Source organism: Stegostoma tigrinum, chromosome 29 (assembly GCF_030684315.1).
Source record: "Stegostoma tigrinum isolate sSteTig4 chromosome 29, sSteTig4.hap1, whole genome shotgun sequence".
NCBI classification, from domain to species: Eukaryota; Metazoa; Chordata; class Chondrichthyes; order Orectolobiformes; family Stegostomatidae; genus Stegostoma; species Stegostoma tigrinum.
In genome coordinates, this window is record NC_081382.1 from 31,376,935 (window position 1) to 31,393,624 (window position 16,690).

At 41.7% G+C, this 16,690-nt stretch overlaps 1 protein-coding gene and 1 long non-coding RNA gene across 6 annotated transcripts in view; one reads left to right on the forward strand and one right to left on the reverse strand.

Annotated features, from left to right (window-relative positions):
* The window catches only part of LOC125465495 (uncharacterized), a 74,560-nt gene extending 62,925 nt beyond the window's left edge, over positions 1 to 11,635 (reverse strand). For both annotated transcript variants that reach the window (XR_009442768.1, XR_007250262.2), the window contains exons 1-2: positions 11,523 to 11,635; positions 10,125 to 10,223 (exon numbers count right to left, since the gene is read on the reverse strand). This is a non-coding gene — a long non-coding RNA (uncharacterized LOC125465495). The remainder of the gene's footprint in view (positions 1 to 10,124; positions 10,224 to 11,522) is intronic.
* zgc:63972 (protein CutA homolog) overlaps positions 1 to 16,690 on the forward strand; it is a 58,101-nt gene that overhangs the window by 24,119 nt on the left and 17,292 nt on the right. For 3 of the 4 annotated variants that reach the window (XM_048559096.2, XM_048559097.2, XM_059638266.1), the window contains exon 1: positions 11,759 to 12,084. The exons of the other annotated variant lie outside the window; for it this stretch is intronic. In XM_048559096.2, coding sequence (XP_048415053.1) covers positions 12,034 to 12,084 — 51 coding nt within the window. In that variant the 5' untranslated portion in view covers positions 11,759 to 12,033. Of the gene's footprint in view, positions 1 to 11,758; positions 12,085 to 16,690 lie in introns of those variants that run through there. 4 annotated transcript variants of the gene reach the window in all.

Genomic DNA, 16,690 nt, shown 5'->3' on the forward strand with positions numbered 1-16,690 from the left:
CGAAAATTGACTGGGTTTCTATTTTGCCATTTGATACGCCAGTCTTAGAATTAATGACACACATAGTTCAAGTCAACTGGAAAATCAGCCATTAATAAGTCATCTACCCTGGCATGGGGATGTTGCTGTTTTTATTAATTCTAACCTGAGAGCACAAAAAAATTCACATAAACAAACTTTTATACTATCCCTATTTTCCTCCACACTCTTCTCTTGAAGGTGTGGCCTCCTTGTTTGCTTATGGTTCCATGAATGTCATAATCTCACTAAAATGTCTATTTTATTGAGACACGAATAGACAGTGAATTTCATCAGGCTTTCATAAACAAGTCGTGAATAAGTCTGATTCTATCCTTACCCATTGCCCACATGCATGCACTTACAGCAGAGATCACTGGAAAGTAATAAGAAATAGCAACCATTAATCATCTTCCTCTCAACCCAGAAGCATTAGCCCAACATGAATTCAGCTGAGATCAGCTAATTGATTGACTGATTTATTGATTTATTGTCACGTATGCCAAAATACAGTGAAAAGTTTTGTTTACAACTGGTACAGGAAGATCACAGTAAGCAAAGGATGTACAGATCAAAAAGACTTAGACAGAGGCATACAGGTTACATTGCACAGTGTGTGCACTAGGCGAGATCAACATTAGCAAGATTTGAGGCTAGAGAGTCCATTCATCAGTCTGATAATGGCCAGGAAGAAGCTGTTCCTGAGCCTGCTCTTGCCTGTGTTCGGGATTCTGTTTCGTTTTCCTGACAGAAGAGTTGTAGGAGATCATTACAAGGGTATGATAGGTCTCTGATAAGGTTAGCAGCCTTTCCACAGCAGCGAGCTGTGTAAATCGAGTCCATGGATAGAAGGTCAGCTTCCATAATGGTCTGGACTGTGCACATCACCTCCTGTAGCTTCTTATGGTCCTGGGCCGAGCAGTTACCGCATCAGGCTATTATGCACCTGGACAGTATGCTTTTGATGATACATCTGTAGAAATTGCTAAGGGACCTTATGGACAAGCCAAATTTCCTGAGCTGCCTGAGGGAAAAAAAAGAGGCGTTGTTGTGCCTTCTTGACTGTTGCATCTACATGGGAAATCCAGGACAGGTTATCAGTTATCATTGCTCCAAGAAACTTGATGCTCTTCATCCTCAATTCCCACTGATGTAGAGGGGGCCGTGTTCTCCTTTCTTTCTGAAGCCAACGATCAGTTCTATAGCTTGGCTGACGTTGAGAGACAGATTGTTTTCACTGCACCAGGTCACTAAGCCTTCTATTTCCCTTCTGCAGTTTGACTCATTGTTGTTTTTTATCCGTCCCACTACAGTGGAGTTGTCAGTGTAGATGGCATTCATTTGGAATTTGGCAACACAGACATAGGTGTAAAGGGAGTACAGAAGGGGATGCATCCTTGGGGGGTCTCCAGTGTTCAGTGTTATTGTTGAGGAGGTGCAGTTACCTATCCTCACTGATTGCAGCCTGCGGATTCGAAAGCTGAGGATCCAGTTGCAGCAGTCAGAGCCGAGTCCAAGGCCACAGAGTTTTGAGATAAGTTTGGAGTGAATAATGGCATTGAAGGCAGAGCTGCAGTCAATGAGCAGGAGTCTGACATACGTGCCTTTGCTGTCTAGACGTTCCAGGGATGAGTGCAGGGGTAGGGATATAGCATCCTCTGTGGTGCTGTCATATTGGTAGGTAAACAGTTGGGGATTGAGGCAGGTTGGAAGACTGGAGTTGACGTGGGCCATGATGTGCATCTCGAAGCACTTCATGATTATTGAAGCCAGAGCTATTGGGTGGTAGTCATTAAGGCACATTGCATGTGTTTTCTGAGGTACAGGGATGATGGTGGTCTTTTTGAAGCAGGTGGGGATTTAACCTTGTAGGTGGGAGAGTCTGAAGCTGTCGGTGAATACCTCCACCAGCTAGTCCACACAGAATCTGAGTGCTTGGCCGGGGACACCGTCCAGACCCATCGCTTTCCTTGGGTTGACTCCCAGCAAGACCAATCTGACATCTGAGGTGGTGACGGAGGGAACACATGTGTCTGGGATTGTCGGGGCAGGTATGACTGTGCCGCTGGCAATCTGCTCAAACCGAGCATAGAAAGCATTGAGTACATCAGGGAGGGATGTGTCTTTGTTTGTAATATAATTTAGACATTGCCATAGGCAATGGGAGTCTGTTTGCTAGGTTTGAGCTTCTAGCTTGGTCCAGTATCACCTCTTGACATCTCTGATGGCTTTGTCAAGGTTATATCTGGATTTTCTGTATTGGTCCAGGTCACCTGACTTGAATGCTGCACATCTAGTCTTCAGCAGGGAATGGACTTCCTGGTTCATAAAAGGTTTATGGTTAGGGAACACTCAGATTGAGCACAAACTATATTGAAGATAAAATCTTTCATGTCTGTATTGCTGACTTATTCACCCTTTAATCAGCTGAACCAATTGATCTATAGACATAAATGTCAGATGATTGCAATGTTTGAGTTTAAAATACTAAGGTTTAGATGTTGACAGCAATGTTGAAATTCAGCTATTGCATGTTATTGTGTGAGGCTCTAACATTCCAAGGTGTCCTTATACCATCTCAGAGTAAAAGGATCTTCTTTTTGAACCTATATTGCGCTGTGAAAGAGATTGATCTAAATCCATTTTGCTAGCCAATGTAGAAAAACATAAAGTGAAACAACTAACAATAAGGAAAGTCCATAAACAAAAGGATTAGTAGAAATTGAAATTCTTAGTCAGATCTCCTTATTGAATCACAGTTTAAAAACGTGTTTGAAAGAAGTGTTGCATGTGTTGTGATGTCAACCACTACCAACTTGTAATTGAGGCACTTGGCTGTCACCATCCTCTATTCTTGACTGGGACAAGAGTGTGGGTAGAGGAGACGTCTTGACAAGAACAGGGTCTTGTCTTAAATTACATGTAATTTATTGTAATAATAGCAATCAAGTACATGTTACATTATAAATTTCGAGGGCTCTTATGTAGTTGTAGTATACCTACCTCTGGCCCAGGAGGCTTTGGCTTAAGACCCACTTGCTCCAGAGATGAGTCATGACGGATTGATCAAAATAATCTATATTAGATAGTTAGCATTGTTTTAAAGACTATGAGGATACCTAGATGATTGGTCTGTCCTGTTTGAGATCCTAAGCTGTTCTGCCTTTTCCCACCCAATTCCTTACATCATTAAATTGGGTGCAGCTTAATGCAGTCTCCAATATTAACCCTTTCACAATCATCACCTTATACAACAATGGGGAATTACATCGTTGGTAAGAAGCAGAAATACTCCTCTGTCGGAGAATGAGATTAGCCAAATATGGAAGTAGACTTTGTCAGAAATACTCAGCAAGTCTGGCAGTGAAAATGCTCAGCATGTCAGTTTGTAACTGTGCAGAAACAAACAAAATTTAAAACTTCAATTGTTGATTTTTCATGAGGAACAGGTCTACTGAAAAATTGTCGACTCAAAATCTTAACTCTGTTTCTCTCTCTAAAAGATCAATCTTTTTAATTCCCACATGGGATGTGGGTAACACTGCCTGGACCAGCATTTATTGCCCATCCAAAAATGGTCTTGAGAAGGTGGTGAGTTGCTATCTTAAGCTGCTGCAGTTCCTGTGCTGCAAGTAGACCCACACTGCTCTTCGGGAGGGAATTCCTGAAAATTGACTCAGCAATACTTATGGACTGGCAGTATATTTCCGAGTCTGGATGGTGAGGCCTTGAGGGGAACTTGCAGGTGATGGTGTTCCCATGTATCTGTTGCCCTTGTCTTTCAAGATGCAAGTAGCTGTGGTTTTGGAAGGAGCTTTGGTGAGTTACTGCAGTATATCTTATGAATGGAACACATTGCTGCTACTGAGCATCGGTGGTGGGAGGAGTGAATGTTTCTGGATGTGGTACCAATCAAGTGGATTGCTTTGTCCTGGATGGTCTCAAGTTTCTTAAGTGTGGGCACTGCAGGCATCCAGGTAAGTGGGGAGTATTCCATCACACTCCTGACTTGTACCTTGTAGATGATGGACAGTTCTGAAGAAGGGTCACTGGACTCGAAACATCAACTCTATTGTCTCTTTACAAGTGCTGCCAGACCTGCTGAGTTCCTCCAACAATTTTGATTTTTATGTCAGATTTCCAGCATTCACAGTTCTTTGTTTTATTTTGGATGGTTGGCAGCTTTGGGGAATCAGGAAGTGAGTTACTCGCTGCAGCATACCTAGCCTCTGACTTGCTCTTGTAACCATTGTATTTATACGGTTAGCCCCGTTCAGTTTCTGGTCAACAGTAACCCACCAGGATATTGACAGTGGAAATTTCAGTGATGGTAATGCCATTGAATAGGTCAAGAAGCAATGGTTAGAAATAGACATTGGCTTGCATTTATGCAGCATGAATGTTACGTCCCAATTTTCAGCCCACTCTTGGATGTTGTCCAGGTCATGCTGCATTTCGACATGGAATGCTTCAACATCTGAGGAATTGCGAATGGCTGAGTGCATTGTGCAAACTTCGATAAAGATCCCCACTTCAGGACTTTTGATGGAAGGGAGATCGTCGATGAGACAACTGAATATGGCTGGGCCCAGGACACTACTGTGAGGAACTCCTGCAGCAATGTCCTGAAGCTGAAATGACTGATTTCCAACAGTCATAACTTCAGCCCATTTGCAAGTTGATTTGTATGCAAGTCAGAATGCAATGCAGGACAATATAAAATAGCCATTCGTATGTATGACGAAACATTCGCATGTTGGAGCTTTAAAATTAATATAAACACATCCCTGTATGGGATTCGATTCATAAGTTGGACTTTTGTAAGTTGGGGACCCACTGCATGCAGCTCATGTAACTTTTTATCTGGTTAAAATGTGTTCATAGCAGGAGCTACCACCAAAACCCCCAGCATTTCAATGCCAGATATCTCATTCTGTCAGTAATTGCAATAACAGCCTACATTTCCTTTAACAGAATGAAACACTTCACAGAAGTATAAAACAGAGGGTGACATCAAGACACATAAGGAAATAGTGGGTCATATGGCCTAAAGTTTGGTCAAAGATGTAGGTTTGAAACAGTTTTGTCAAAGGAAGAGGCGAGGTAGAGAAGTTGGGAGGTGTATGGAAGATGTTCTGAAGTTTAGTGTCTAGGCAACTAAAGGCATAGCCACCAATTGTGGAAAAATCAAAATTGAAAATGAGCAAAAGGCCAGAGATTAGAAGAGCACAGATATCCCCGAGGGTTATGGAGCTGAAGATGATGGATATGGTAGTTCAGATCCATGAGGGGTTTAAACGAGAATCCAGACTCTAATTTGGATTTCAACTAGCATTCAAATCCTCATGCTGTGCATTTAAATGCCTTCAATGAAGCATTTAGAACAATATTGTCTTGCATGCACTAATAATCCCACTGTGAGAATTTTGTAGTGCAACTTACTTCAAAAAGTATTTCAGCAGTACAACAAATTTAATGGGAAAAGTACTCAGCATTCTTGAATAGGTAGTCTCTTCTTTTACTTTTCCAGTGAGTGATGGTTTATCGTTAGCTGTAAGAACATACATTCGCCATATCGACTGCATTAATACTGTGTAATCAGATTGTAGATGTTAATAAGGTGACCCAATTGTGCCCATATTTTTACATATAGGAGCAGGCAGAAAAAGGAGCTCACACTGAGGGAGTGTACCTCCCTGTTCTGGTTGTTCTGGAGGGATTGCAACAAAGGTTTACCAAACCAATGCCTGGTATGGCAGGACAGACGTAGGAAGTAAGACTGGATTGGTTAGGACTATATTCACTGGTGCTTACAAGAATGCTTCTGGGGCTGCTCCTTAGAAACCTTTAAAATTCTAGCAAGACTAGACAGGATTATCAAGGAAAGGATGGTCCTGATGACTGGGAATTCAGAACCAGGTAATAAAATCTAAGGTGAGGGGTCGGAGATCTCGGACTGTGATGAGGAGAGATTTCTTCTCCCAGAGAGTGATGAGTCTGCAGAATTCTCTGCCACAGAAGATGGTTGAGGTCAAAAAATTGAATGTTTTCAAGAAGGAGCTAGATATAGTTCTTATGGCTAAAGAAATCAAAAGGTATGGACAGGAAGTAGGTATAGGGTATGAGTTGGATGGTCAGTCATGATCATATTGAATGGCAAAGCAGGTTCAAAGAGCTGAATGGTCTACTCCTGCTCCCATTTCCTATGTTTCTATCTATCTCAGATAAGGAACTACTCTAAAATGTTGGAAACAGAAATGGGTGGGGAGCTTTGTTACTATTTTCTCCCACAAGAAACTAATCAAATTGGATTGATACAAGTTGAAAAAAAACCTGTGCGTATTCGAGAATTATCTTGTAGTTGGTTATGTTTGTCTTACTAATCGCTCTATACAACATTACTTTTACAACCATTGAGTTTTTATGTTAAGTTGATTGAACCAAATGTCTAACTAGAACCTAAGCATTAACTTCTCACCTATGAAATGGTTTACACAGAGTCATACAGCACGGAAACAGACCCTTCAGTCCAACTCGTCCATGTTGACCAGGTTTCCCAAATTAAACTAGTCCTATTTGCCTCTGTTTGATCAATGTCCCTCTAAACCATTCCTATCCACCTACCTGTCCATATGTCTTGGCAAATAAGTGGTTTCTAGACTATGGTTGCTTCTTATTGGGGCCATTCCAATTGGAGTTTAAAAGAATGAGAGGCGACCTTATAGTAACATATAATTCCCTGGAAGAACAGGCTCAGAACATAAACAAAGATAAAATCCAGTGACACCCTAACTAATTTTATAGCTTCCCTGATGTTTTTGCCTCAGGAAACAAGAATGGGAATTAAATGATGGAAGTGACTGCTTATTCTGTCCATTTATGCCTTCTAGGAACTACCTCAGCCTGCACACACACATACACTATTTTAGTTTTTTGCACCCACTTTGATGTTTCCATATACACAAACAATGGGTTTGAAGCACCAAATATCTTATTATTTAATTCTCTGTTGTGATGTGATGTTAACAGCAAGAACAGCGTTTGCTACCCATTCCTAATTGCTCTGAAGTCAGGGATAGTCGCATTGAAGGACAGTATGGAAGGTAGTTGGTCCATAATCACCAAGAAGATAGATACAAATCATGTTCAGAAACAGACTCCAAGTGAGGTTCCCCAACTTGTTACAGTTCCAGACAGGATAGCCCAAATCCCTAAACTCCTGGGTGAGGAAGGAGGTTCTGCTTCTTTATTTATCCACCCTCTCAGGTGGCCACAACAAGGTTAATTAAAAAGGATCCCTTCTTTTTTGGATACCTTTCTCCCAGACCTCAAAGAACTTGGGTTTTAAAAGTAGACAATATAACCAAGTTTTCTTGAAATGACAAAAAAAGAGAGTTTATTAATTACCAAATATCAGAAGAAATACAAAACACACGTGTGCAAACACTTGTGAAATAAAAGGCAAGTCCAAAAAGGTAAAAGTGGGGGAAAAAAACCACACAGCCTCTGATTAGGAACATAAGAACAGGAGTAGGCTATTTAGCCTCTTGAGCCCCATTGTATGAGATTATGGCTGATGTGTGGCCTAATTCCATATACCTGTAATCCTTATACGTTTGCTTAACAAATCTTTACCTCTCTCAGATTTATAATTAACAACTGATCCAGCACCAACTGCTGGTTGTGGACAGAGCCAAATATCTACCACCCTTTGTGTGTAGAAGTGCTTCCAAACACACTGCTGAACGGGCTGACGCTAATTCTCAGACAATGCTCCCGAGTTCTAGTGGAAATAGTTCATTAATATTTCATAATTGTTCATGAAGAACACACAGATGATGTGGTAGCTAGTAGTGGATGGCAGTAGTAATGTTGACTATTGAGTAGACTGACAGTCAACTTTGAGACACTTGGTTTTGCAAGATGGTAGAAATTCTGTTGTTCTGATTCCTTCAGAGTGTCTGAAGTCCAGCATTCAGACTGAGACAAAGGCTTTTGTGCTCCTGAGATGCTGCTTGGCCTGCTGTGTTCATCCAGCTTCACACTTTGTTATCTTGGATTCTCCAGCATCTGCAGTTCCCATTACCTCTGAGACAAAGTCTTTCCCTTTTTGTTACCAGCAATGCAGAATAGTTAAAAGGGCCATTATTAAAGCTGTGGCTCTTACAATGATTCAGCCTACTCAGTAGGACATCTGGCCAATAATACACATACACAAATTCATGTTACAGTCAGACTTTAACCCTGCAAGAAAAGGCTTTTTGCTGAAATTGTCAGCCCCTAGTTAAATCATCTTGTTGAGTCTTGTTTGAAGTTTCCTTGACATTATACAGGTGCAACATTCCATTGGTTTCACATTGGATTTGGCAAACAATCACTGAATTCATTTTTTTTCCCTTACCTGTAGCAGTCCTCTCTTTAAAAAAAGCACATTTTGAAATTACAAGTAAAAAGTGCCTAAAAAAAAATTGGGCTTCTCATCTTCCAACACAACAGTAAGAACACCAGATTTTCTCTCTTGAAAAAGAATGCAGAGCCAGATAGATCTTCCACTTTTACTAATTCATCAAATTTAAATTCATTAGCTGCCACGGCAAATTTGACTCAGGTCTTGGGAGAAGTAGTCCAAGTCTCTGGATGAGTAGTCCAATGGGATTATGGCTCCATTAGTGTCTCCTTGATGACCATACTCTTCTTGTAGTACGCCACCATGCAAATAAACAATTCACCTTGAATCGACATTTCTAAAGTGTTCTAATATGTACTAAAACGGATGATATTAAAGTTTGCCTTGCCCCCTCCACTCTCTTAAATTCTGATCAACTTCGTTTAAACATTATACAATTTTGACTAAAAGCAATACTTTATTTTCTACATCATGAATTCCGTTGGAAATCCATATATTTTCAAACCTGCTCAACTTTAATTTGTTTCAGAGCTTTATGAGAAGGAGTTGAAACTATTTGTAGATGAAAGAGATGAATGGCCATGTAAATGTCACATATCAGTTTCAATATTTATACAGAACCTGGTTTTGTGATGCTCTACCATGTTCAAAACATTGAACAGCCTGCAAATTATTTTTAAGGAAGTTACTGAAATTTTCATTTACATACATAAAGAACTTATAACTGCAGTCAACTAGTTATGTGTAGAATAAAAAAAAACTTGCATTAATACAGCACCATGTTGGCATCCCTCAGAAATATTGTAAATTACATTGCAAAGAATTTGATGTGTAATGTTGTATAGGCAGTCATTTTACACATTGTAAGAAATATGAATTGATTAATTTGTTTGAGATGGCATTGGCTACGGGAGGAATGTTAAACAGACTACTAGGAGTCCCACTTTCTAATGAATGATAAATTTTCACCTGAACTACTGCAACAGTAAGAAGGAAATGCAATTTAACATTGCACCAAATTAGTTGAGATTTCAACTTACAAAAGAAAATTTGGGAAAAGTATAAATGTAGCTGATTTGCAGTTGTCTATTCAATGGTGTTAGTCAAGATCAATTTCAGCCCATAATAATCTGATTCAGAACAATGTTCCAATTAACACAATAGTACCAGAGAGATAAGAAACAAACTACAGGTATGAACACTGAACTTTGACATTGGAGTGTTACATTTTTACCAACAACAGAATTTCTCACCATTCCAAAATACTTAACTCAAATAGTGACCTTTTTTTCCCACCAGTGCATTCCCACTTTACTAGACCAGTTAGTTATATTGCCCAGTTCTGAACTCTCCACGAGGAGATAGCAAAAACTGTAGGATACGTGGAACAGTCCTTCTTCCACAGTTACACTGGCACAATCTCTCACCTCTTCCTCTGCTACAATGCTTACTGTCTCGGTGCCGCCTCATACTCCAATGAGGAGCTCAAACAGTTCATCCACTTCACCAACACCTTTTACTCTGACCTCAAATTCACTGGATCATCTCTGACACCTCCCTCCCCTCCCAGGACCTCTCTGTCTCCATCTCCGGCAACCGACTCAGCACCAACATCTATTTCAAACCTACCAACACCCACAGCTACCTTGACTATACCTCCTTTCACCCACCCTCTTGCAAAATGCAATCCCATACTTACGATTCTTCCGCCTCCGCTGCATCTGTTCCGGGGATGAAGTGTTCCACTCCCAGACATCCCAGATGTCCTCCTACTTCGCAGACTTTACGTTCCCCTCTCCTGTAATTCATAATGCACTCAATCACATCTCCTGCATTTCCCGCACATCTGCCCTCAAAACCCTCTCCCCAACAACAATAAGGATTGAATACCCCTGGTGCTCACATACCATCCCACCAACCTCCAAATTCAATGCATCATCCTCCACCACTTTAGCCATCTGGAATCAGACCCCACCACCAGAGATATTCCTCTCCCCACCCCTGTCTGCTTTCTGTAGAGACCGCTCCCTCCATGAATCCCTTGTCCACTCCACAAACCCCACTAACCCTACCACCCCTGGCACTTTTCCCTGCAACCACAGAGGGTGCTACATCTACACTTCCCCTCTCACCACCATATGAAACCCCAATCAAGCTTTCCAAATCTGACAGGGCTTCACCCGTATGTCCTCCGAACTCGTCCACTGCATCCATTGCTCCCAATGTGGTCTCCTCTGCACTGGAGAGACCAAGTGCAGACTCGGTGACCAATTCGTGGATCATTTGTGCTCTGTATGCTCCAATCAACACCACCTTCCAGTTGCCAACCATTTTAACTCCCCTTCCCACTCCCCTTGCAACATATCCATCCTGAGTCTCCTCCAATGTCACAACCACACATAAACTGAAGGAACAACACCTTATGTTCCGCCTCAGGAATGTACAGCCCTATGGTCTCAACATTGAGCTCATCAGCTTCAAAATCTCCCCATCCCCAGCCTCATCCCATGTCCAATCCTGTCTCTCAACCCCCTCTTTGACCTGACACTACCCGTCCATCTTCCTCCTAACCTTTCTGCCCCACCCATCCCACTGACCAATCTGCATCCACATATCACCATCCCACCTACCTTCCCTCAGAACTACCTCTACTCCCTCTATTTATTTCCCAGCTGCCTTCTTCCTCCCCAAGCCTGATGAAGGGTGTCGACGCGAAACGTCGAATTTCCTGCTCCTCTGGGGCTGTTTGACCTGCTCCGTTCCTCCAGCTCCACACTGTATCGAATCCAATCTCTCCAGATTCATTTTACTCACACCAGCTACTAGGAAATACCCTGTGGCGTATTATGCTGTGTTGAAGGCGCCGTACAAGTGTACGGTGCTTCTATTGAATTAGCATCTGCTGTAGAGAGAAAATAGATATGGAGCTGCGACAAAAGAGCTCCCAGGACATGGAGTTCAGGGAGGCTGAACCTTCTAACTAACCAATCACTGGAAATTTCCAGGCATACTTTACCAGACAAATTACTGTCAGAGCGTTCAGCTTAAATGGTGGGCGCTGGGTTAATCGATGCGAATAAACTGATAAATGACAAACCATTTCGAGGAGAGTGAGGCTACATTATTTCAGGGGATTCACCAGTCGGAGTTGGTCCCCACTCGCTATCTGATAGCTCGCAAAAGTTCAAGGTGACCAGCTCAAGTTGCAGCAGGTCCAATGTGAAAGTGACCAATCAGAGGCTGGGAGTGTGAGGCTGCTTTGTGATTGGCGGCGGGGGAAGGATCATCTCCAGGTGACCGTGTCGGGGGCGGGGGAGATCCGTGACGGGGGGATTAAACCGAGCAGCGAGGCGGGAGAGAGTGGAAAGTCACTGGAGTTTGAAGGCGGCTGAGTATTGGGGGCTGGGAGAAAGCGAGAGGGATCGAGTGAAGAGGAATCACCGAGCAGATCCTATCGCAGGGTGTGGTAGCCTTACTCTCGGTGACAGCCTGATTCTCCAGCTACGGCCCCAGGCAGCAGCGACTCCTGATTCGGTGTCTCTCTCTGTCTCTCTCACACACATATAACACGGGGAGCGAGAGAGTGTACACGACCCCCGGGTTGCTCCATGCAGCGTTTCCAAGGCTCCCCGCGCTCAGTGCTTAGCACACTCCTCTTGGTGAGTTTGCAGCTGTCCTTCTGAACGGACTGTAATATCGTCGCGGCTTGCTATTTTAGATCGTGTCTGCTTCAAACAAAATGAATAGATTTGAAACAAACTACCACAAGAATTTTGTGGCAATGACTTATTTTTTCCCCCAAAGGATCTCCTGTCATCAAAACAAAGGAGACACGTTATACATTGCAATGCAACACGAAGATTGAAGAAATTGGGAAATAGACAAGTGGTGAGGGCTAGCGATTAGGTGACGCCGTGCAATGGAATTAAAGAGCGTGACTGACACTGTGGGTGGAAAGTAAAGGTCATATTCCTAGAGGACCACAGAGGACTCCCCTCTCTCATCAGAGGGACACTGGTTGCTGCTGGCGAATTTAACCTGAGGGCCACCATGCCTCAAAGCGATGGGAGATAACAGGGAACCGATTCGCATAGTAGGAAAGCTGGCAGCTAGATCCCATCCTGAAATAGCTGTGGAGTGATTGACTTATGTACTGCAGGCACACTGGTGTAGGAGCAATTTGTGACTGGGTTGTGGACAGGCTGGCATTGAGGTGCCTATGAGAAGGTGGTAATAGGCTCCCTTCTTGAATGGCTGCAGCTGATCTTGGGGAAGAAGGGAATTGCTGATCAAGAGTTAAGTTGGGACTTTCAGGACTGTAAAGTTTTTGAGGCAAAATATTTTGCCACTATATTTCCAAAACAGCAAGATGGGTGAAGGAGAACTTGGAGATAGCAGTGTTACTCACCTCCTGATGGATATTACTATTGATCAGTTGCTGCAGTACATATCACAGTGGATGTGGAGTGCTGAAGGTGTAGATGTTTATGTCACTGGTTGGGGTGCTGATCAAGTGACCTGCTTGACACTGCATGGGGATGAAATTGAGTTGTTGAAGCTACATTGATATGCCATCTCTCCAGTGAGCGTATCCTGCCATTCTCCCAACATGCCTTGTAAGAGTTGGACAGACACTGGAGAGACAGAAGGTGGGTGATACTCCAGAATGTCTATCCACTCATTGGCTGTCTGTATCTCTTTCTCACTCACTCTATCAAATATCTCTTCACTTCCACTAGAACAACATGGGTTTGGTAGTTTGCCCAAGAACAGGGTGGTGGGAATCAGGCATAGCAGGAAAATTGCCCAATTAAATGTCACAACAGCTTGCATTTATGTAGTGCTTATAAAATTGTAACATTTTCCAATTTGACATGGAGCCATGTCACAGTATCAGAGCCTGTAGTCAAATGCCTGGTCATTGAGAGAGGTCTATGAGGAATGTCCTGGAAAAGGAAAGGAAATTAGAGAGATTTAGCGAGGAATTCCAAAATTTAAGTTCAAGGGAGCTAAAGGCATTGTCTCCACCACAAGTGCAGTAATAGGGACATGAGTCCATCTTCAACTGCAATAGCAAACTCACATCATGGATTTATATTCACATCTCCTGTGAATAGCTCTCTATACAGCCGTACTGTATTTAAATGTTTGCGAAGTATATAGTGTGTTTTTCTTGGCTGTACTTGCACTCTGAATTAATTAGTCAACTGCCTCAATGCCAGCGTTTCTTTGTTGTGAACTGTTTTGAAATAAAGCTTCAACCCTTCATTCAAATTGTCCATATGTTCAAAGTTTGTTCGGATTGCTCTGCCTTATGAACATATTGGGCAGGATTTTTCAAGGAATGTTGATTGCTGTCAGAATGTCACTGCTTTAACTTTTCTCCATTAAAAATCAGACAGATTCCAAATTACAGCTCCCTTAGAAATGCAGAACATGCCTGAAATGGTAATGATCTCTAATAATGCTGGGTAATTGGGAGGAAGTCAATTACACTTTCTGTTTCGTGACAGTAGTGCTGTATCTTGTGACTTCAGTGTCCAGCAGCATGGACAGAAAATTGGACAGTGCCTGAGAAAGAGTAAGTGTGGGGTTAGAGTGTCAGACTGCAAGGTGGGCAGTTCTTTCAGGTAAGAGATGTGCATTTAAGGCAAGTCAGGTGTTCAGAATATTGGGTTCCATGATGAAGGGGTGTGCTGGTGTTAGTCCAAGCAGAGGGAGGAAAGTGTATCAGTCTGGTGGTTGTGGGATGGGGTTTGTGGGGTTAGGGCCTGGGATGTTTTAAGGATTCTGAGGCAGTATAACTGGGGAGAGAATGACACTCCCCAAATTATCAATCTAATAGCTGCCAAAGATCAGCAGAACAGACTCGAAGGGCCAAACAGCTTACTCATTTTTTTCCTATTTCTTACAGTGTTATGATCTAAGCAATTCGACTAAAGCTTTTAATCCTCTAACTCTTTCTGGGAAACTAACTGCAGTGGAACTCTCTGGATTTTCTGATTCAAACTGATGTTTTCAGAGCGACCAGGTGCAGGGAAATTGCCCATTGGAAGTTTTCAATTTCCTTAGTCATTGTCACATTATGTTGCATGTTCTGGTGGGTTCTGATGCACAACTCCCATCTACGCTGTAAGAATGACAATCTGGCCATCAAAATCCAGGCAATTATTCTTATTCACATGAATTAAAGCAAAAGCCCGTATCACGCAGCAATTCTGAGTTAGAAAATCCAAAGCAGCTTGGAGCTGAATCTCCTTTCTGTGCTATTTGTTGACTCATTAAAGCTGCCAGTGGCCCACAAGCATAGTGATTAATCTTTGTCTTCAACTGAAGAGGAAGTAAAGATATCTGCATAAATAGCAGAACTTCTTGATATGCTCTCACTTAAAGCTACACATTTATGTAGCAGAACCAAGATCATGAGTATTACAATATTTAATCACAGAAGGCCCCCTCTTTTGGGACCTCAGTGATTTTTATTCATTTGGACAATGTGAATTTAACTGACTATGCCAGTATTTATCACCCATTCTAAGTGCCCTCTAGCAGGTGATGGTAAATCTGCTTCTTGAACTGCCGCAGGCCTTGGGATGTAGGTACACCTGCACTGTTTGGGTGAGAGTTTCCAAGATGTTGACTCAGCAAATAAGGGGGAAAAGTGATATTTTACCAAATTAGGATGATGAGTGACTTGGAAGGGGAACTTGCAGGTGTGGGTGTTCCCATGTATCTGCTGCCTTTGTCCTTCCAGATGGTGTTGGTCGTGGATTTGGAAGATGCTATCCAAGGGTCCTTTTGGCTTTTCACCAGTGATTCAACTCAAGTATAGATAGCATGTTCGTTTAAAGCAGCTGAGGGAAATTGATAATGCACATCAAAATAGGCAATTCTGCAAAATGTGGACCATACGTCTCTCATTAGTGAGTTGAGATTGCAATAGACTTTATTTCTGCTGTGGTACTATGATAATTGGAACTATTTGGCTGAAAAGAAGTGTAGTGATTAATAGAGTTTAAATATAAACATGATGACTGACTACTCGCCTCAGAGTTGGATAGAAAGTTTAAAGTATAAATATGAATGATCACATGCTTCTTTGAAACGTTATTTCTGACTATGGGGTAGAGTCAGTTTTACACTCATGTTTGATTTCTCACCGTTCAAATCCATTCAGAAACATCAGACTGAGTTTTACGGTGAAGAACTATTATTCACTATGTACCTCAAATACAACATTTCTTTGGTTTTCGTTGGCTCCAAAGCATGGATGTCTCCATCTGAAGTTGCTGCAAATTTGATACTCTCTCCATAGATGATCCACGATGTTCAAGATCAGTAAGGCTGATCAGTTAGGTGAAAAAAAAATCCTCGAGGATGGCAGTGCAGAAAGTGAAAAAGTAAATGTATTTTGCATTTAATTTTGAAGAATGTGAAATAAATTGGGCCATCCATATGGGATTAAGGGAAAACGTAAATACCTAAACACATGTTTATTATTTAAATGCTTGCAACATCTAATTCTTTTCTTGAGGGAATGAGAGTCCACATTTAAGTTTCTTCAGGGCTAGAGAGGTTTTTTCATCAGGATATAATTTAGTGTAATGTTTGAAGTGAGGTTTTCCTGAATAGATTTTGTTTTAAAATCTAATCTGTAGAGCAGAAATGTAAAGACCAATTAACTTAAATTCATGCCTTAATACTAATTAATCTGTTAATTCCATCTGTGAAAACTGTACCATCACATCCTATGAAAGTGGCACAGGATATCTCTGACAGCACGTTCCAGAATTCTGTATTTACACATGCACGTGTAAATGCCACTATTGGTGTTGGTTTTACTAAGCAATTACTGAGAGCAGCAACTTGCCTCTGGTTAATACATCTGAAAATTCTGGTCTGATCACTCGACTGTCTCTGGAGCTTATGCAAAAATGGGTATTAAATTGTGTTGTGGACAGCAAATTAAATATGGTGCTCTGCCACATCGTCTGTACTAATGATGATGTAAAGCATAACATTTAAATGTACATTTGGAGTTTAGCTTTCTCATTTTGTAGACTTTGACTTAAAGCAATAGGCTGAGTCCAAGATAATATTTGAAACAAAAGTGATGGAAAGTGACAGTCTCAATGAAATTATATTCCTCAATTAAAAATGTTCTAAACCATTTTTAGCAAGAGGCAATGATTGCATATTGTTTGAAGCTTTGCCAATTTCTGTTTTCAAAGAAAAGATGTCCCTGGCTCTGGGTTGAGTTAATTT